This window comes from Acipenser ruthenus, chromosome 9, assembly GCF_902713425.1.
Source record: "Acipenser ruthenus chromosome 9, fAciRut3.2 maternal haplotype, whole genome shotgun sequence".
Classification (NCBI taxonomy): domain Eukaryota; kingdom Metazoa; phylum Chordata; class Actinopteri; order Acipenseriformes; family Acipenseridae; genus Acipenser; species Acipenser ruthenus.
The window spans coordinates 26,450,711-26,473,375 of record NC_081197.1 but is presented as its reverse complement, the minus strand read 5'-3'; the positions used below and the strand labels follow the sequence as shown (position 1 = coordinate 26,473,375).

The window sequence follows — 22,665 nt, the reverse complement described above, 5'->3', positions numbered from 1 at the left end:
AAATATTTATCATGTGCAATACAGTGGGTTATGTACTTTTTTTTTATATGTGCAACTTTGTGGTGGACTTGTCACAAATTGATCTTTTTAAAGAAATTGATTGTCTGTTTCCAGTTTAAGTTTGCAAAAAAATATTGTATAATTAATGGTAAATGTACCTCTTTGAAAATAGGAAAACACCCATCAGATCGCAATTGATTGCACATGTACCAAAATCTGACAGTGTACCACTTGCAATCTGACAGCGTACCACTTTCTGACATTACACCGGCTCTATAGTCCAGATCACAGCTTCTTTCAAAGTGAAAAACAATGTCCACAAACTTGAACTTGAAGCTTACTGTGACAATGTGCCCCGCCCCTGTGTGCATTTGTGTGTTATGTGTTGTATGTTGCGTGTGTTAATGTTGGTGTATAGAGATGGCTGCACGGGATATAAATGGGTGTGTGCAGCACGAGTTATTTAAGATGTAGAATTGTATTTAGGCACAAGGATGGCACATCACTTCCTGTGCATTTAAAGTATTTAATATGTGAACACGAGGTTGCACATAATTAATTCACGTGCTGGGATTCAAGTGAATAATTAATTGGTAATTGAATCCCGGCACAACAGTATATATAGATGCACGTTTTACTCACTCGGGGTTGTGTGTTCGGTGAGTGGAGAATGGGTGTGGAGAGAAGGTAAAATAAACGAGAATAAAAATAATAATAATAATAATAACTGTTTAAACTCAGTGTTCGTTTGTCTGTGCATCCGTTTGTTAAGTGTAAGTCCGTTTTGTTTGTCTATTTATTTTGGCCTCAAGTGCCGTGTCCTGTGTTTTTGTTTTGTTCAAACCTTTTATTTTACAATAAAACGACGCAAGCAAGCGCATTTATCATTTCATCCACCGTCTGTCTGTGTACTCCTTTCTGGTCTGACGTAACCACTAGAGCCTGCTTATCACATTACTTATAAACTTCAGGTACATTCAAACATTATTCCAATTCCAAAAGAAAGGAAGATAGTGACACACAAGTTGAAAAAGGCAGCAAATAGAATAATCTAGCTAGAAAAAATAAATTGAAATTATTTATTTATTTATTTTATTTTATTATTTGTGCATTTTGCCATTGCCTGACGTGAGTGTCTAAGCTTTCCAGCGATCCAGCCCCTTTCAGTCTAAGCTGCTACAATGATGAAGCAATAGATTCAAAACGAAACCTAAGCTGTGAACCCTGTGTAAGGCTTAACTTCAGGTGATCGTAGTTCCGGCTAGAAGTACTGCATACACACACGGAATACGTCTTTGGAAAGTCCAGAGTCTGTACTTTTTTAAACAAGCCGTGAACCAAGTAGGTGGCTTTTACGGTGCCTTGGTAATATGTGCGTAACCTTTGTTGTGCTGGTTTTAGCCTTGAGGTTTAGCTTTAGTGAAAGCAAAGCTACTTCTTGCAAAACAGCACCTAAATAGACTTAATATTATCTCTTTTTTTTTTTTTCAAAACTGTTTACTTACTGCAGTGTACGGAGTTTCTATAATCCTTAAAGATAGCGGCCAAGAATCACGTACAAGAGAATAAAGTCTTGTGACACTTAAAATATCCACCACTACTTTTATTTATTTATTTTAGCCAGAACTACTCAGAATGCGGCTCATAGTGCTTTCGTCACTGACACCCACTTCCTTAGATACTGTTGTAGCGTTTCAGGCATTCTAAATTGGGTGAAAAATACAGTAGCTTGGTGTCTTAAAATATCTCTGTAGGATTTTCCCACACTGACAGTTGCAGATATGCGGGACCAACTTAGAAAATGTGCGATTCTTGCAATCCCGCGCTGAAATAAAGCCCTGGTCCTGACGATTCTAAACTGCAGAAGTCAGCTCTAGGAACTGTAATTTAGTGATTTCATACCTAAAAACTGTGAAAGTATCAGTGATCATAAAGAATGTGAAGTACTGTGTCTGGTTTTCATTTTACACCAAGTTATTTGACAGGTGCGTAATGTGAAGTTAGCCATCGGATAGATCTGTCAACATCTTCAGAAAATAGTAAGCATTAAGCATTCTTGGTTATGTAAAGCAATTTAGTAGCTCTCCGCTAATGCTGCGCTTTAAAATCATGGTGTATACAGTAATCGAAATCAAAACATAAAATACTGAAATGCTGCACCTCAAATTAAAAGGTATCTCTATCGGCCTGGTGCGTGAAGTCTGACTTGCCATGTATAATACACAAAATATGGATGGGCTCAGTTTTGGCAAGTATGTTCTGAATTATATTTTCTTTATTTGATTTCATGACGCAAAACTTGTTATTAACCACTAATTGATTGTTTATTGTTAATAAAAGCAAAATTCTTAGTTCTATTCTATTTGTGTATGTGTGTTTTGTGGGACAGTGAGGGGGCAAGTAGATTTTTCTAGCATTTTGTCCCATGGACGAAGTTTTTTTTCAAAAATTGCACACCCCTGCGATTGTAGAAAGTGCTGCATTCATAGTTATGTCCACGCAGGTTAAGCTGCTATGCTTCAGAGAAAACTTGATAAAGTTCCCATTTTATTATTATTATTATTATTTTAATGACAAAAAGGCACTGCACACTGAAGACGGTGATGACGTAGAAGGAGTCTTAATATGATAAACATTAGTGTGTGTGTCTGGGTATATAAATACAGTAAGTATGGACTGGAGAGGAGGCTAATATAGGGCTGCTGACTTTCCATTCTTGAATGGCAAGATTTAAAAAAAATGGCCAATTCTGTTTTTTCACCTTTTTACAACTTAATAATTAAACATGGCATTTTGACATAAATATAATGTTTATTATTTTTTATAAAAGCCAAGATTTTCAATAAGACTCTTGTTCGTGTTTAAAGTTAAATTTCAGTTTTCGTTTGCGTGTTCAGCTACAAAAAGGCACAAGTAAACCTCATGTTACTACTTTATGAAAACATGTCGATGGCCACTTTACTGTGAAGAAACGGCAATGGCAAGGAATGGGAAAAATAAATAAAATGCGTTGTCAGCTTTATGTACTATTTATTTCGGGAATAAATAAAACAACGTTTAACTTGAACTGCTATTTGGCATTCTGTGATTTGTAGTTAATTGGTGTAAAGCAAGTCCTACACAACTTATTCTTTACTCCTGAGATTTTTCTATTTTAACGTGTTACATATTGTAAGGTCTTGCTGTAAAAGGCACACACGCAGGGCCCACGGCCACGCCCCCTGCCCCTACTGCTATGCTGTCTCTGCCTGCGTTCAGAGAAATATAATGCTTTCATTACTTTTTGAAAAACGAACAAATATCCAAACAAATATTTCAATTCTGAACGAATATTCAAGTATGAAAATCCTTTGTTCGTCCCAGCACTAGTTATAACGTGACCCGTTCTAGTGCGGAATCGGTTATAACACGGTAAGGTCATGGCTCCCATTTCCCCCATAATGCAATTTGACTCACAAACATTGGGTTTTATTGTTTTACATTACCGTATTTAAACCCATTTAAGTTGAAACTAGGACATATAGTACTTGGATTTAGCTTTCATTACTGATGTAACTGTTCACTTCAATGCCTTGAATCTTACTCTGCAGGGAAAGGACAAAACCCCAATGGAAATGCTTTCTGCTGTAAAGTCATTTAAAGCAAAATTGCAATTTTTTAAAGATGATGTGCACAACAAAGACTTCACACATTTCCCCCAGCTGTTGCGTGTAACAAGTGAAAATCAGGATTTAAAAGAGCAGTTTCCCACCGAGGAGAAGAAATTTGACAGTCGCTTCACTGACATTTTGCAGTTTGAATCAGCTTTCACATTTTTGGATGCTCCTTTCCAACAGAATGTGAGAGAAACGGTTTCCAGTCTGAAGCCGTTTTATTCTGACAAGGCAGCTGTGCAGCTAGAGTTGTTGGAGTTTCAAAATGATCTTTCTTTGCAACAGTGCTACAAATTCAGCAACAAAAGTGCAGACTTTTAGCTGCAGGTTCCAAGAGAGAAGTACCCATGTTTGGCATCTTCAAGCCTAAAAATACTTTGTATGTTCTCAAGCTTACTTAAGTGAAGCTACGTTTTCCGTGGTGAATGTGGTTAAAAACAAACTGCGGAATCGCCTGGGATGCAACAGATTGGAGCACTGTATCAGGATCGCCACCACGTCCTTTTTTTTTAATGTATTCACGGTGTGTGTGTGTGTGTGTGTGTGTGTGTATATATTATATATATATATATATATATATATATTATAATATAGGCTATGGGTGTGTGTATTTATTTATTTATTTATTTATATATATATATATATATATATATATATATATATATATATATATATATATATATATATATATATATATATATATATATATATATATCTCTATATATACAGTACTGTGCAAAAGTTTTAGGCAGGTGTGAAAAAATGCTGTAAAGTAAGAATGCTTTCAAAAATAGACATGTTAATAGTTTATATTTATCAATTAACAAAATGCAAAGTTAGTGAACAGAAGAAAAATCTACATCAAATCAATATTTGGTGTGACCACCCTTTGCCTTCAAAACAGCATCAATTCTTCTAGGTACACTTGCACACAGTTTTTGAAGGAACTCGGCAGGTAGGTTGGCCCAAACATCTTGGAGAACTAACCACAGTTGTTCTGTGGATTTAGGCAGCCTCAGTTGCTTCTCTCTCTTCATGTAATCCCAGACAGACTCGATGATGTTGAGATCAGGGCTCTGTGGGGGCCATACCATCACTTCCAGGACTCCTTGTTCTTCTTTACGCTGAAGATAGTTCTTAATGACTTTCGCTGTATGTTTGGGGTCGTTGTCATGCTGCAGAATAAATTTGGGGCCAATCAGATGCCTCCCTGATGGATATGGATAATGGTGGATAAGTATCTGCCTGTACTTCTCAGCATTGAGGAGACCATTAATTCTGACCAAATCCCCAACTCCATTTGCAGAAATGCAGCCCCAAACTTGCAACGAACCTCCACCATGCTTCACTGTTGCCTGCAGACACTCATTCGTGTACTGCTCTCCAGCCCTTCGGCGAACAAACTGCCTTCTGCTACAGCCAAATATTTCAAATTTTGACTCATCAGTCCAGAGCACCTGCTGCCATTTTTCTGCACCCCAGTTCCTGTGTTTTCGTGCACAGTTGAGTCGCTTGGCCTTGTTTCCACGTCGGAGGTATGGCTTTTTGGCCGCAAGTCTTCCATGAAGGCCACTTCTGACCAGACTTCTCCGGACAGTAGATGGGTGTACCAGGGTCCCACTGTTTTCTGCCAATTCTGAGCTGATGGCACTGCTGGACATCTTCCGATTGCGAAGGGAAGTAAGCATGATGTGTCTTTCATCTGCTGCAGTAAGTTTCCTTGGCCAACCACTGCGTCTACGGTCCTCAACGTTGTCCGTTTCTTTGTGCTTCTTCAAAAGAGCTTGGACAGCACATCTGGAAACCCCTGTCTGCCTTGAAATTTCTGATTGGGAGAGACCTTGCTGATGCAGTATAACTACTTTGTGTCTTGTTGCTGTGCTCAGTCTTGCTATGGTGTATGACTTTTGACAGTAAACTGTCTTCAGCAACCTCACCTTGTTAGCTGAGTTTGGCTGTTCCTCACCCAGTTTTATTCCTCCTACACAGCTGTTTCTGTTTCAGTTAATGATTGTGTTTCAACCTACATATTGAATTGATGATCATTAGCACCTGTTTGGTATAATTGTTTAATCATACACCTGACTATATGCCTACAAAATCCCTGACTTTGTGCAAGTGTGCCTAGAAGAATTGATGCTGTTTTGAAGGCAACGGGTGGTCACACCAAATATGGATTTGATTTAGATTTTTCTTCTGTTCACTCACTTTGCATTTAGTTGGTACGAGGTTTCTTTGACAACAGTAGAGAAGCTGGAAGCTTTAATCAGTTCATACATCAGGAAATGGTTGGGAGTTCCACGCTGCCTCAGCAGAGTGGGACTTTATGGTAAAGGAATACTGCAGCTACCAGTCTCTGCTCTAACCGAGGAGTTTAAGTGCGCCAAGGTCAGACTGGAAATGACATTAGTAGAGTCACGCGATAAATGCGTAAGGGAGGCAGCACCTGTGTTGAAAACTGGAAGAAAGTGGGCGGCAAAGAAAGCTGTGGAAGATGCAAAGGCTGCCCTTCGAATTGGTGATATCATGGGGCAAGTTCAGCATGGAAGAGGGGGTCTTGGTTTCAGTTCAACTCCTCCTACATGGCACAAGGCGGCCCCAGCTCAAAGAAGGAAGCTGGTAGTCAACGAGGTGCAAAAGCAGGAGGAGAGGATGAGGTGTATAAAGGCCATTTCCCAGGCCAAACAGGGAGAATGGATGAGATGGGAGAGTGTGGAACAACGCAAGATTGGCTGGCAAGACCTATGGTCAATGGAACAGAGCAGGATCAGTTTCCTCATCAGGTCAACATATGATGTTCTCCCATCACCACAGAACCTAAACCTCTGGGTAGGAGAGGATCCCTCATGTCCTTTGTGTTCATCACCTGCAACATTAAGGCACATTTTGACAGGATGTAAGGTGGCTCTTAGCCAAGGACGGTTTACTTGGCACCATGACCAGGTGCTGCGATGTTTGGCCTTAGCATTGGAAGACAAGCGTAACATGACCAATAAGTTGCCACCTGTTCCATCAAAACATTACACACAAAAGACAACATTCCTCCGCCCAGGAGAGCAACCACCAAGAAAAGGTGTTAAAACCAATCCTCGCCCAGGACAACTGGAAGCTGCTAGAGACTGGAATATGCTGGCAGATGTTGGTCAACGGCTTATTTTTCCACCTGAGATTGCCACCACTAACCTTCGACCAGATATTGTCTTGTGGTCTGGATCAGCACGCCTTGTTCACCTGGTAGAGTTAACAGTGCCATGGGAGGACGCTGTAGATGAGGCGTATGAGAGGAAGAAACTGCGGTATGCTCAACTAGCCACTGAAGCGGAACAGCGAGGATGGAGAGTTCGGGTTTACCCAGTGGAAGTGGGTTGTCGAGGATTTGTGGCACATTCTACAACCCGGTTTCTCAGAGACGTCGGATTCAGTGGCCAAGAGTTGCGTCGCACAGTGAAGAACTTATCTGAAGCGGCAGAGAGGAGCAGCAACTGGCTGTGGTTGAGACGGAAAGATTCTGGCTGGGGACAGGTAAGTAAGCTGGGCTGAGTTGAGTGGGGGACGGAGGGGGGTGATGCTGGGACGCCAGAATCACCGTCGAGCCCTCTTGAGGTGTCGTGGGCTAGTCGACGAAACACTGAGGATGGAAGGTGCCCACTTGAAAACCCCAGAGATGTACCCTACTTAGCTCAATCCAGACGGTTGTCATGCTGATGCGCTGGGGAGGCCGCACTTTGGTTGATCCCTGGAGCCAGCATCGCAGCCGTTGTGTGTGCTGATGCGCCAGGGAGGCAAAATAAGCTGATCCCTGGAGCCAGCATTACACTTCAGCCATTAACACCAGACAGAAGGATATCTACATCATCATATGGAAGGAAACGTAAATGGATGGAGACGCATATGGATCACATTAGTTTACTGTAAAGCTACGTCTTAGTTGGTGCTTATCTTGGCGAGAGCCGAGTTCAAATCAGCATGAAGTTTTAACATCTACTCTCGTGTAATGGAAATCATAAATATAATCTATTAACATGTCTATTTTTGAAAGCATTCTTACTTTACAGCATTTTTTCACACCTGCCTAAAACTTTTGCACAGTACTGTATATATCTATATATATATATATCAAGTTATTGTTGTTGTTATTGTTAGTCAGCATGCCCGCAAACAGCCAAGTAACATAAATGTATGCCCGTGCCCCAATTACTTTGAGGACCGCTGATCTAGACAATGTGGGGAAGCTATAAAAAGGCCAACAAGATGCTTGGATATATTGTGAAAAGTGTTGAATTTAAATCAAGGGAAGTAATGTTAAAACTTTACAATGCATTAGTAAGACCTCTAGAATATTGTGTTCAGTTCTAGTCACCTCACTACAAAAAGGACATTGCTGCTCTAGAAAAAGTTCAAAAACTACGTGGCGATCTGATTCAAGCATTCAAAATTCTAAAAGGTATTGACAATGTTGACCCAAGGGGCTTTTTTGACCTGAAAAAAGAAACAAGGACTAGGGGTCACAAATGGAGCACTGTGGTTGATCCTCAGAGCCAGCATCGCAGCCGTTGTGTGTGCTGATGCACCAGGGAGGCAAATAAGCTGATCCCTGGAGCCAGCATTACACTTTAGCCATCAACACCTGACAGAAGGATATCTACATCATCATATGGAAGGAAACGCAAATGGATGGAGACACCTATGGATCACATTAGTTTATCTTGGCGAGAGCCGAGTTCAAATCAGCATGAAGTTTTAACATCTACTCTCGTGTAATGGAAATCTTAAATTGGTGGAATAGCAGTTTCTATTATACTGTATATATTGTAATTGGGATTTATACTGTTACACAACTGGTCGACGGACCCTGTGTGGGTGGGTGGGTGTGTGTATAAGCAGGGAAGTGGTAAGCTTGACGTCTGGGTAGGCGGGGACATGAAAGCCCTCATCAACGCAGACAGAGCTGACAGCCGAGTCAGATAAGCTGCTATTAGGGATGTGCTTTTGGTACATTTTTATGAGCGTTTAAACGCTTTGCAGTGTCAGTGTTTAAATGATTAAACCATATCTATACACACACACACACTCTTTTATATTACATTCTGATACTGACAGCCCTGGTTAGTGTGTTCTAAGCAAATAAACCCTAAATAAGCAAATAACGTTTTAACATTGCAAAGACTTAACTACAAAGTAAAAAAAATAAACACCTACACCAAAGTATATATGAAATGTTTATATTTATGGTTGTAATTAAAGTCGGATAATAACATTTTTTTCAGTGTGTTTCTTAAAGGCTCATTTAACAACAAAAAAACAGGAACCTGTTTTTTTTTTTTTTTAATTTATTAATTTTTTAAGTAACTTTGCCCAAAATTTTAATGGTTTTTAAAAAAAAAAAAAAAAATTCTAGAGACAAACATCACCCACTGTACAGCGCTAATACAAAATGGCTACAGGAAAGTGAGTTGTGCTTAAAACTGAAAAAAAAGTTCACTTCTTAAGGAGGTTGATTTTACATTGCGTACCCTATTGGTGCTTGCAGACGGCTGTCTTGGCAAGTTGCTATTTCATTGGTCCACAAACAAGTACTGTGAATTAAACAGTTAAGGTGCAGTTCTACAGTTCACATTGCAGAAAATGGCAAAAATAATGGAATGAAAGAAAGGTGCATGCGAAAAATTAAGATCCATATTTATTTTCTGTTTCAATTATTCATCGAGCGACGGGGGTGGGGGGGGGTTAATCCTACAGATGTTAGGACTGCCCAGTCCCTGACCACATTCCAGTGCCTCCTTAAGACTCACCTCTTCAAACAGCACCTGTAGAACTCCTCTGTTTGTATCCTGGGACACTATCACCCTTCATGTAAATGTGCTTTATTTTGCTCTTATCTGCCCCCTATTTTACTGCATTTAATCCTGTACTTCAGAATACTGTAATCTGCCAAGTGTTTAACCTGTAGTACTTTGTATTTAATCACATCCTGATGTAACTATCACTATTTAATCATATCCTGATGTAACTATCACTATTACCTGCTGTATTATTGAATTGTGGTTTGTCACACTTGTACTTTGCTTGAACAAAAGTTATTGTATTTCTTGCTCTTATTGTATTACTTGTATTGTAACACTTGAAATGTATTTGCTTACGATTGTAAGTCGCCCTTGATAAGGGCGTCTGCTAAGAAATAAATAATAATAATAATCACGGACATTGTTGACAAAGCCTGTAGACCCCCACTCTCCTGGAACAATCCACAATTTAGGCATGCATAGCTCACATTTTCTTTTTTTAATAAGTTGTACAAGGACCCTTTTTAAGTTTAAACATTTTTTTAAATTAAACTTACATGGCATAAGCAATTAGTGTTTGTTTTTATTAGCACTATTTTCTTACATTTTTTTCCCTTGGTAACATAAAATGAAGCAGAAAATGTCAACTTTGTGCTTTAAAAATAAACATTTACAATATTAAATGCTTAGTATTGCCTTGTGTGTGCTGCACTGAAAGTATTTTGTGTGGCTTCTTTTGTAGGTTCAATGTTTAGGCTTGTTGTAGCGCAAAAAAAAACAGGAGGGAAAGGAAGATGCCACAAAAATAGAAATTAATAAGAAGAACTGAAAGTGTACGTAATTCTTTTTTTGACCTTTAGCAATTAAAAGGGAGTGACTTTCTGATGTAAAGATGTTGCATTTGAGATACAAAGGAGCAAGAACATTAAAATAAGACATGTTGTACAACATTTATTTCAGCCCTTGTGCACAGGTAAGAAAAAAAAGATGTCACTTGAAACTAAATATATATATTTTACCTCAACTTTATCTTACTGGATACTTTCACATACGCTATATTACCATCCTGACTGTCAAAAAAAAAAGTGTTTTGTTCACTCTCTGCAGTGAATCCCAAATTCCTGCCACTTTTCAGCTTTTTTTTTTTTTTTTTTTTTTGTTTACTTCTCTTATCATCTTTTATCTCTGATATTGTGACAGAAAAAAAAAAACACCCAAGCATTTTGGAAAGTAACCGAAAACAATAATTGCATACAGTGTATAAAAAGTGAAAGCCCTGAAAAAAAAATATTTACGTTAAATTCAAATAGCTAAAAATAAGCACCAAAAATTATAAGCCCTAATTATATTTTTGTGAAAATCTATGCAAATGATTACTTTCCTAGCTTTCTTGGGGACACATGTAAGCTTGGCTTGCCTGCTTCTTTCAGCTGTGAATGCCAACTGTGTGTGGGTAGCAGTGTAAAGATGGTGAAATTAACCAGTACTACAATATGTTAAACAGACAGCTTGTGTCTGCCAAATAAAAAATCTTGGAGAAAATAAACTTCAAAGACTTTGTTTTTTTTTTGTTTTTTTTTTTCCCCCCAGTTTGACTACAAGGCAATTGCGGACCGTCTCTTTGAGCTAGCTAGCCGAACCAGCACACCTCCCCAGAACAGAAAGATCATCTACAGACTGGTCAAAAAGTATGTGTTTCTATCAAATGTTTGATTACTGCAGTAAGTACTGTGTTTGATATTTTTTCAGGTTGGTCTCGCTGTTATCTGACACAAGACGAGGAGCATCTTATTTTTTAACGGCAAGAATATTGAACAAAAGACAACTGGGCATGTTTGTCTCAATGTGAATTTTTTTCAGTCTTTGGCCACATAGCGATGATGCTGATTTATATTATTTTTTTATATATACATATAAATCTCTTTTAAAGAATTACTTGTTCGTGCTGTGGTAGAGATGTCCTGGTCTTTCTGACCCCTATTGATACCGATAAGGTGGAGGTTTATGGAGGTGAACAATTTGGAGTAAACCGTCGGTCCCTATGGTGTATATACAATTGTAGTCAAAAGTTTACCTACCCCAATTGAAATTTTATAATTTCTAGAATTTTCTCGAACAAATAATTACAGGAAAAATCTTTTGTAGCAAAAGTTTTGCTTTTGTGGATGACGAAAAAGTTACAAGAAATAGATGTACAATTTATTTATTTAAGCATTTGCAAAAGTATTCATACCTTGACAAGGAAAGTGAAATTAATAGCTAGTTGATTTGTTTTGACCATTCTTCAATGCAAAATTGTTCCAGTTCATTCAAATTCCGAGGACTTCTCATACCAAAGATTCTCAATCGGACTTAGATTGTGACTTTAACTAGGCCCTTTCAGAACCTTGACTTTATTCTTCTTTACCCATTCTGAAGTAGATTTTGATGTGTGCTTTGGATCGTTGTCATGTTGGAATGTCCAGTTGTGCTTTAAACCGTTTTGTACGGTTAAACCGTTCAGATGATTGGCCAATATCTTTTGGTATGCTATGGAGTTCATTTTACCATGTATTGGAACTAAGTTTCCTGTGCCATTAGAGGAAAACAGCCCCATAGAAGGATATTACCACCTCCATGCTTGACAGTAGGTATGGTGTTCTTTTCTTTGTATGCCTCATCAGACTTTCTTCAAACGTAACATCTATCAGCGTATCCAGATACACTACCGGTCAAAACTTTTAGAACACCTCAATTTTTCCAGTTTATTGAAATTTACGCAGTTTAATGTCTCAATGTACTCTGAAATTAAAGCATAGAACAAATAAACAATTGGAGATAAAAAATAAATCATGGAATCGTTTTGTTTAACAAAATTTAATCTAAATTTTTGACTCATCAAAGTAGCCACCTTTTGCAGATATAACAGCCGAACACACTCGTGGCATTCTTTCTACAATGGAAATCAAATATTGTTCGGAAAGTTCTTCCCAACACTGTTGCAGAAGTTCCCACAAATGTGTTGCACTTGTAGGTTGCTTTGCTTTCACCCTTCTGTCCAGTTCATTCCAAACCAGCTTGATGGGGTTTAAGTCTGGAGACTGTGCTGGCCATTCCATGATTTGAAGCCTGCTGTCTTGTTCTTTTCTTCTAAGGTAGTTCTGACATAGCCTGGAGGTATGTTTTGGATCATTATCTTGCTGTAGGATGAACCCCTGACCAACTAGGCGTATATCAGAAGGTATTGCATGGCGTTGCAAAATGCTGTGGTAGCAGTTTTGGTTCAGACTCACTCTGTGCAAGTCGCCGACTCTGGATCCAGCAAAAGAGCCCCAGACCATCACGCTTCCTCCTCCATGTTTGACAGTTGGTGTCACACACCGAGGAACCATCCTTTCGCCTACTCAACGGCGTACAAAAACCCTGCGTGATGAACCGAAGATTTCAAATTTTGATTCATTGGGCCATAAAACCTTCTTCCAGTCTTCAGTAGTCCACTTGCAGTGCTTCATGGCCCAGGCAAGCCTCTTTTTCTTATTTTGCCATCTTAGCAATGGCTTTCTTACTGTCACTCGACCTGTCAAACCTGCAGCTTGAAGTCTTCTCTTCACAGTTGAAACTGAGACTTGCTTACTTCGACCAGTGTTAAGCTGTGCTTGAAGCTGTTGTCCTGTGAGCCACCTATCACGCAAGCTGTTGACTCTCAGAAACTTGTCTTCTGATTCTGTTGTGGCTTTGGGTCTGCCAGACCTCTTCCTGTCAGAGTTTCCTCCAGTTTCCAAGTGCCTTTTGATAGTGTAGGAAACTGTACTCACTGACACCTTGGCTTTCTTTGCAATTTCTCTAAAGGAAAGACCTACACTTTTAAGGGTTATAATGGTCTGTCTGTCTTCCTTTGTTAATTGCCTTTTTCTCGCCATTATGAGAGCAATATACTACTTCCTGCAGTACAATACTGTCCAAATAATGCTTAAGAGGGTGTAGTAACACAGTCTGTTCCAACACTGCTTTTATACAGACAGAGGGTTTGTAAGTAATCAACAAAAGTTGGGACACCTGTAGGAATTGTTAGCATCAACTTTCAAGGCTTAATTTACTTCCATTGCTGCAGAACAGCTGTAAGTTGTTAACCCATTACTTGTTCCCTGAAAAAGGCCTTTTTGTATAACTCTGAAATGTACATTATTTTTCAGTTTTTGGTAACCTAAACTTTTTTTTTTTAACCTCTGGCAGTTTACCGCTTACCTTTGTACCATTTCAGGTTATTCACTGGACTTGAACTGCTTAAATTTCAATAAAAACTGGAAAAATGGGGGTGTTCTAAAACTTTTGACCGGTAGTGTAGCTAATTTTTTTTTGTTTCGTCATTCCACAAAACCTTTGACCAGAATTCATATCCATCATTCAAATGCCATTTTGCAAACTTTAAGCGATTGTCCTTGTGACGTTCTCCTTTTTCCTTGGCCTGCGACCATTGAGACCTTCACCATGCAATACTCGACCAATGGTTGAAATGGAAACCCCGTCCCACTTGCAGCCAATTCAATTTGAATATCTTTGGCAGTCAATCTCGCATTGTTATTAACCTCCTCACAATTCTTCTGATTGTCTTGTACTTCTTGAGAGCGTAGTTTTAAATTGGGATACTCCAATGCTTTGAAATCTTCTTGTGTCCTTCTCCAGCTTTGACAATAATTCATTTTCTGCCTAAGCTCTGCAGATAGCGCTTTATTTTTTCCCATATTTACTTATTGGTAATGACAGCAATCATTTTATCACCAAACTCCTCAATAATGCGATCCAAGTCATTATTTTATTACTATAACATCTCAAAAAGCTTGGTAAATGTCTGTGATATTCTTTGAGCGCTGAAGGGACTATGTGTATTGCTCAGATCCGCCTCTTATTTATTTATTTCGGCTTATACTGGTCTCGCTCGGCCGTTTGAAAGGTTTTCTCGGCTTCTTCCAGAGAAAAAACGACTAGAGACCTGTGAAAGCCTGTGAAAGGACCGGAAAGGAATAATTGTAATGTCGGACCTGGTCTGACATAGGACCACAAAGGGTTAAATTAGCATTTTTTGAGTTTTGCAAAAAATTGCTCAAATAAGTATTGTAGATGTCTTTCTTGTAACTTTTTTTCCACATCCACAAAAGCAAAGATTTTTCCTAGAATTATTTTTTCGAGAAATTTCTAGAAATTATAAGTTTCCACTGGAGTATGTAAACTTGACTACAACTGTAGGTCATTGTGGTCTACAATTTAATTAATCTGGTTGCTCAAAATGTTATGTTCTTTTTCTGTCTTGCAGATTCCAAGATTTAAATGATGGTAAGAATTCCTTTATTTTTTTTTTTGTAATAAACAAATACCTGTATGTTCTTTCACCAGAAGTTACTATAACAAATTTGTGCATCTGTTTGTTTTTGTAGCAGCCACTCTTTATTTATATGAATTTTGACATAAGTAGATTTAGAAGGCTGCTGAAGATCAATGGGAAGTTCATACTTAAATTTGTTGGTTGACCTCTGATATTTGTGATGACAAAAATATTAAGGCATTATTTTAATACCCTAGTGTAAGAATACTTATGCCAAACCTATGTTTAATAAAAAAAAATTTAAAAAAATAGTATAAATATTAATGGGATGAATTTACAGTTAACAAGGCAGAAGACTTGAATTATTATTTTAAGGTAGAGGTCTGCTCGGGCCTAAACTTAACACCCGATCCGAACCCAACCCGACCAAACACAATCCGAACCCGACCCGAGCCTGAGACCTTATATATAAATATTTGCATACCCGACCAGCTCCACAAATATATTCAAAACATACGCTATTGCAACCAAGTAACTTCAGTGTAGAGTATTCCTGGTTTCCAGTTAAAACATAAATAAAAAAACTGTACAGTCAAAGTAAACTTCGTCAAAGAGATCGGGGTGGCGATCTGAAAGCTGTTTCAATAAATTGGTGGTGTTTCGTCCCTTGTTTTTCACTTCTTTAAAGCACTTTTGACATTCTGGCTGTCCACCTTCAACCAGATTGCTGTTGTCATCTGTCTGAAATCAAAAATAGTTCCACACCAAGTTTTTTTCTCTGGCATTTACCATTACTGCTGCCATAGTTTAATTCTCAGAAGCGCAGGGTAGTTGGTCACTTCCGCTAAGCAGAAATGAGTAAGCTTAGTTCATACTGTTTTTAAAGCAGACAGTTTTGTTTTAAAAGCTAAAACAAAAAAAAATCAGTTACTACTCTACTACTACTACTCATTCTCAACTAACACCCGTGAGCGCCTATTTTATACACCACGTGTTTTAACAGGAAGAAATGTAACCCCTTCCCTGCCAATCTAATATTCCCCACACAAACACAAACCGGCAGGGCTTTCACCCTGCCTCACACCCCAGCACTAAACTTTACCTAAGTAAAGCGAGTACCTGAGGGCATTCAGGATACAATATCCGATTGGTTGCACTGAAAATTTGTTACTGAAAATTTGGTAAACTAATATTTAATTTAACTTGTTATGAATTTCTTTTGGAGCCAGAGATTAATGCCAGCCCTCCTTTATTGAGTAGCAGTTGAAGGAAATGTTTGCATCTGATATGATCCTTCAGTATTGCCTTTGGTGACTGAAGCTCTTTGTTCTCCCTCCAGGAATCTTTCCCCAGGATGAGTACCCTGAGGAGGTATCCACAGACGAGGATGATGATGAGTTATTTGGAAGTAGGAGAAGAATGATAAAGAGAAAGAATACAGAAAGTCTGCTGGAGAAAAGCAGTGAGGCTGCCAAAGGGAAAGGTATTTATCTGATGTATTAAACCACAGTGAAGTAATGAAACTTGTAAGCATCTGTCCATCAGTCATGTCAAACATGCATTCAGTGGTGGTTGCTATTAAGATATTTTGGAAACTGTCTTGGTAGGCATGTCATTTAAACTTAAATACTGTTATAATATTTAATTTTTTGTGACTTTGGGGGGGGGGGGGGGGGGCAAATGTGCTCTCCTGAAATATTCTAGGTTTTACTGAGCCTCATGGGATGACTACATTAGACTATAATGCTTGTTTTCTGTACACTGCGTCAAGAGCCGATGTGTATGTGAGTGCACTTTGTTGTGTCACAAGGCAAAAACACAGATTCCTTTTTTCTTTTAATTTGACAGTTATACAGTTGCAGACACAAGTATTGGCACCCTATGCCCTTTATACCACAATTCAAGGTAACAGATTAAGGACAAGCATTTAGTAAACCTTTAACCGCTTTTTAATAAAACAAAAAACAAAATATAAGATGTTATCGTAGTATTGGGTCCTAATTACTGTAGTATTGGGTCCTCCTTTTTACTTTTATTATAGCTTTCAGAAGTTTATTATTATTATTTATTTCTTAGCAGACGCCCTTATCCAGGGCGACTTACAATTGTTACAAGATATCGCATTATTTTTACATACAATTACATTATTTTTTACACATTATTTATGTATTTATGTATTTATTTATTTACATACAATTACCCATTTTATAGAGTTGGGTTTTTCCTGGAGCAATCTAGGTAAAGTACCTTGCTCAAGGGTACAGCAGCAGTGATGAGTGATTTTTCTGATGAGTGCAAAGCATTTCTATTGATTTGAGATCTGGTGATTGGGAAGGCCATTCCAGAATGAGATCTGTGTTTTCTTCAAGAACTCCAGAGTTTACTTATCCGTATGCTTTGGGTCGTTGTCGTGTTGGAAGGTAAACTGTTTCAGGCTACAAGCAGATGGCAGGGCTCAAATTTGCAAAAGAAAGGGCAAGGCCAAAATGGCCTTCAGTTTAATAAATTTGTAGAAGGCACCAAGGCCACTAAACTTCAGTCAAGGCCAAAGTGTAGGATGTTGTGTAATTTCGCTTAGCATTCATATAAATAGCTAATTATTAACAACAGAAAGAACAACACATTCTAACTTAAATTATTAAATTTACTATGTATTTGTTCAGAAAATGCTGTTTTTTTTGTTTTGTTTTGTTTTTGGGTTTTTTTGCAAAAGCTGCCTCTGTTAATGTTTAATTGTATGAAGCGTCATGTGTGCAACTGGCCTGCTGGCATGAGGGTCAGAAAATAAGATTTTTGGCAAACGGCTTCACTGTTTGGAGGGACACAGCTGATATCACTGAGACCACACAGAACAAATCAGCGCTTGGCATATATATAATATATATATATATATATATATATATATATATATATATATATATATATATATATATATATATATATATATATATATATAATTACAGTGCCTTGCAAAAGTATTCAGACCCCTGACCAATTCTTTCATAATTACTGAATTACAAATGGTACATTGAAATTTCGTTCTGTTTGATATTTTATTTTAAAACACTGAAACTCAAAATCAATTATTGTAGTGACATTGGTTTTATGTTGGGAAATATTTAAGAAAAATAAAAAACTGAAATATCTTGCTTGCATAAGTATTCAACCCCCACACATTAATATTTGGTAGAGCCACCTTTCGTTGCAATAACAGCTTTAAGTCTTTTGGGGTAAGTATGTACCAGCTTTGCACACAGTGTCGGAGTGATTTTGGCCCATTCTTCTTGGCAGATTTGCTCCAGGTTGTTCAGGTTGGTTGGACGACACTTGTGAACCGCAATTTTTCAAATAGTGCCACAGACTCTCAATGGGATTGAGATCAGGACTTTGACTGGGCCACTATAGGACATTCTTGAGCCACTCCAATGTTGCTTTGGCCTTGTGCTTGGGATCATTGTCCTGCTGAAAGGTGAATTTCCTCCCAAGCTTCAGTTTTTTAGCGGACTGAAGCAGGTTCTCTTGCAGTATTTCCCTGTATTTTGCTCCATCCATTCTTCCTTCAATTTTAACAAGATGCCCAGTCCCTGCTGATGAGAAGCATCCCCACAGCATGATGCTGCCACCACCATACTTCACTGTAGGGATGGTGTGTCTTGAGGCATGGGCAGTGTTAGGTTTGCGCCACACATAGTGCTTTGAGTTTTGGCCAAAAAGCTCTATCTTGGTCTCATCTGACCACAAAACCTTTTCCCACATCGCAGCTGGGTCACTCTCATGCTTTCTGGCAAACTCCAGACGTGCTTTCTGATGGTACTTTTTGAGTAACGGCTTCTTTCTTGCCACCCTCCCATACAGGCCAGTGTTATGCAGAGCTCTTGATATGGTTGACTAGTGCATCATTACTCCACCCCCAGCCACTGAACTCTGTAGCTCCTTCAAAGTGATTGTTGGCCTCTCTGTGGCTTCTCTCACAAGTCTCCTTCTTGTTTGAGCGCTGAGTTTTGAGGGACGGCCTTTTCTTGGCAGTGCCTGGGTGGTGTGATGCAGCTTCCACTTCCTGATTATTGATCCAACTGTGGTCACTGGGATATCCAAACACTTGGATATTATTTTGTACCCTTTCCCTAATCTATGCATTTGTATTACTTTATCTCTAACTTCTGTAGAATGCTCTTTGGTCTTCATTTTCCTTCAGATTCACAGCCTGACCAATGATCCTTCAATGGGGTTTTTATCCAGAAAATGTGACAGCAACTTTAAAGGTTCACAGGTGGAGGCCAATGGTAAGGTAATTGTGTCCTCGTTAGGGCAATTTCTTTCATCGGTGTAAACTGGGAGCTTCCACAGCACAGGGGTTGAATACTTATGCAAGCAAGATATTTCAGTTTTTTATTTTTCTTAAATATTTCCCAACATAAAACCAATGTCACCTTACAATAATTGATTTTGAGTTTCAGTGTTTTAAAATAAAATATCAAACAGAACGGAATTTCAATGTACCATTTGTAATTCAGTAATATGAGAGAATTGGACAGGGGTCTGAATACTTTTGCAAGGCACTGTATGTATGTATGTATGTATGTGTGTGTGTGTGTGTGTGTGTGTGTGTATATATATATATATATATATATATATATATATATATATATATATATATATATACACATATACAGACGTGCTCAAATTTGTTGGTACCCCTCCACAAAAAACGAAGAATGCACAATTTTCTCTGAAATAACTTGAAACTGACAAAAGTAATTGGCATCCACCTTTGTTTATTCCATATTTAATAGAACTCAGACTTTGCTTTTGATTTTTTATTCAACATAATGTTGTAAATAATAAAATAAATGAAAATGGCATGGACAAAAATGATGGGACCGCTAACCTAATATTTTGTTGCACAACCTTTAGAGGCAATCACTGCAATCAAAGGTTTTCTGTAGCTCTCAGTGAGACTTCTGCACCTGTTAACAGGTAGTTTGGCCCACTCTTCCTGAGCAAACTGCTCCAGCTGTCTCAGGTTTGATGGGTGCCTTCTCCAGACTGCAAGTAGTTCTGGTTAAAATAAATAAATAAAAGTAGTGGTGGATATTTTAAGTACCACGAGATTTTATTCACTCGTATGTGATTCTCAGCCGCTATCTTCAGGATTATAGAAACTCGGTACACTGCAGTAAGTAAACAGTTTGCAAGCGATGACTTTCGCTTTAACTCTAAAACTCAGCCCCATTCATTTTGGGGCGCCAGGGCACCGAAGGTTACGCACATATTACTTGGGCACCATAACAGCCATCTGGTTCATGGCTTGTTTAAAAGTACAGACTCAGGGCTTTCCAAAGACATATTCAGTGTGTGTGTGCGGTACTCCTAGCCGGAAATACTATCACCTGAAGTTAAGCCTCTCATCATGTGACAGAGTTCACAGCTTAGGTTTCGTTTTGAGCCTATTGCTCCGTAGCAGCTAGACAGAAAGGGGCGGTATTGTTGGAAAGCTTAGAAGCTCAGCTTCCCCCCCCCTCATGTTAATAACAGTGAAAAACGGGCGGAAATAGGGCTGAGTGTAAAAAGTAAAAAAAATAATAATAATAAATGGAATGCTGGTTAAAAAGAAAAGCACCTTTTTCTTCTGCTGCATGCAAAAACTTCATGTCAGGCAATGGCAAAAGCAATGGAGAGTGCTCTGTCTCACAGTGATGAACAGCTGGATCTCCTGAAAGCAGCTTATTTTAAAGCAACACCACTGTGAACGATGATGCACTAAAATAAAGATACAGTTTTTTTTTTTTTTTATAAAGTGTTTTGTTGTGGTAAGAAAGGGCACTGCGGCCGTAATTGCTGTGAATAGACATACATTTTGAGGGGCATTGCGGCAATTGAGAAGGGTACTCACTGCAATTGCCGCATGGCCGCCATTAATTTGTAGAATGTTTTAATACATGGCTGCATTCATTCAGTCTTCAATCACACGAATGTCTCCAGTCCCTGAACTGCTAACACACACCCATATTATGATTGAACCACAGTTAAACCTCTGTGTTTAACTGTAGGTACACTGTTTTCTTCATTCCCATTTTTTCTCCAAGCATACTGTGGTCTATTTTTGGAGAAAAGTTATATTTAAGTCTCATTGGACCAGAGAATGTTGTTGAAGAATGCTTCAGATTCCTGTTCATATTTCTTGGCAAATTTTAGATGGTTTGTTTTATTAATTTTCTTTAAAAGTGGTTTGCAGCGACGTCTATGTCCATACAACTCTTCTGTGTTAAGAAAATAAGAAAGTTTACAAACGAGAGGAGCCATCCAGCCCATCTTGCTCGTTTTGGTTGTTAGTAGCTTATTAATCCCAGAATCTCATCAAGCAGCTTCTTGAAGGATCCCAGGGTGTCGGCTTCAATAACATTACTGGGGAGTTGGTTCCATACCCTCACAATTCTCTGTGTAAAAAAATGCCTCCTATTTTCTGTTCTGAATGCCCCTTTATCTAATCTCCATTTGTGACCCCTGGTCCTTGTTTCTTCTTTCTGGTCAAAAAAGTCCCCTGGGTCGACATTGTCAATACCTTTTAGAATTTTGAATGCTTGAATCAGATCACCGCGTAGTCTTCTTTGTTCAAGACTGGATAGATTCAATTCTTTTAGCCTGTCTGCATATGACATGCCTTTTAAACTCAGAATAATTCTACTTTCTAGTTCTACTAATTCTACTTTGTCAGATGAGCTGCCTGAAATTATTTCAAAAAGAAAAATAAAAAGTTTTTACAGTGCTCGTATGTTCCAGTGAATAGTATTCAAAATGTTTATTTTCTTCCAGTAAAATAGCAGCAATTTCCACAATTTATTACGTATGTAAGTAGAGTGAAACATTCCTTCTCTGAGAGCATTTAGTTTCTGGACTTGTTTCCATGGACACCGTGAATCGTGTTGGACCAGTCAGTTTCGAACGTACAAGCGATGTTGGTGATGAAGGCCGAACTGTACAAACTGTACAATCATACACCCGAGTCAGTAACCTTACAGCAACAACAGTTTTGAAATTGTATAACTACTTTTTTTTTTTTTTTTTTTAAACAAACAACCTACGTTTTCTATGTAAGACCGTCTTTTTTACTCGAAGTGTATGCAATACAGTGAGTATTATGTTATGGCATTGTAAAATGTTTCATGCATTGACTTTAAGATCGATGTGAAACCTAGCATATACATTTAATTCAGGAAATGATATTTGCATTGCTCAATTAATTAATGTGACTTATTTTATTTTTATGTGCTTTGTTTTGCTGATTTTCAGTCTTTATTAAATGCAAAATATGAGCTACAAGATGTACCGGTTAGATCTTTTGCTGCATAATCACAAAATGCATATACAGATAAAAAGTACACCCACACACACAAACACGCACCTACAAATACGCATAAACACATACTGTGATTATCTATCTGTTTAATAGGCACGGTACTAAATATGATTAAAGACAAAGGTTCTTTATTTTAGAAGACTAACTAAATTCCCTTTTTAAGAAGTTCAAGTGAAATGGAAAGTTATGTTCAAGCTTAGTGCCGTGAAAGTATTTGCCGCCTGTCTGATTATCTGCATTTTTGCACATTTTTCACATTATATTTGGTCAGATTTTTTTGTGGCTTGTAGTAGTATATAGAGGGAGTCTCAGAGAAAAAAATGACACCAAACTTTGGTGCTTCTTTCATTTGTTTGGTGTGCAAGGTAATCAAACATGCAATCTTCAGGTGTGAAAAAGTTATTGCCCCCCCTAGTTAACTCAACCCAATTAAAGGGATAATTAGGGTGAGCTGTTTGAGTACTTTGGTTAACAACCAGGCCTGATTTGGGCCAGCCCTGTCCAATATAAATCTGACTAACTTTGGCCCTTACCATCAGAGTGAAGTTGTCAGCACACAGGTTCTAGAGGCAC

General features: G+C 38.3%; 1 protein-coding gene across 2 annotated transcripts in view; it reads left to right on the top strand.

The window, feature by feature from the left end:
- LOC117406093 (ribosomal RNA processing protein 1 homolog A-like) overlaps positions 1 to 22,665 on the top strand; it is a 78,482-nt gene that overhangs the window by 30,794 nt on the left and 25,023 nt on the right. For both annotated transcript variants that reach the window (XM_034009865.3, XM_034009864.3), the window contains exons 10-12: positions 11,027 to 11,124; positions 14,727 to 14,746; positions 16,075 to 16,218. In XM_034009865.3, coding sequence (XP_033865756.3) covers positions 11,027 to 11,124; positions 14,727 to 14,746; positions 16,075 to 16,218 — 262 coding nt within the window. The remainder of the gene's footprint in view (positions 1 to 11,026; positions 11,125 to 14,726; positions 14,747 to 16,074; positions 16,219 to 22,665) is intronic.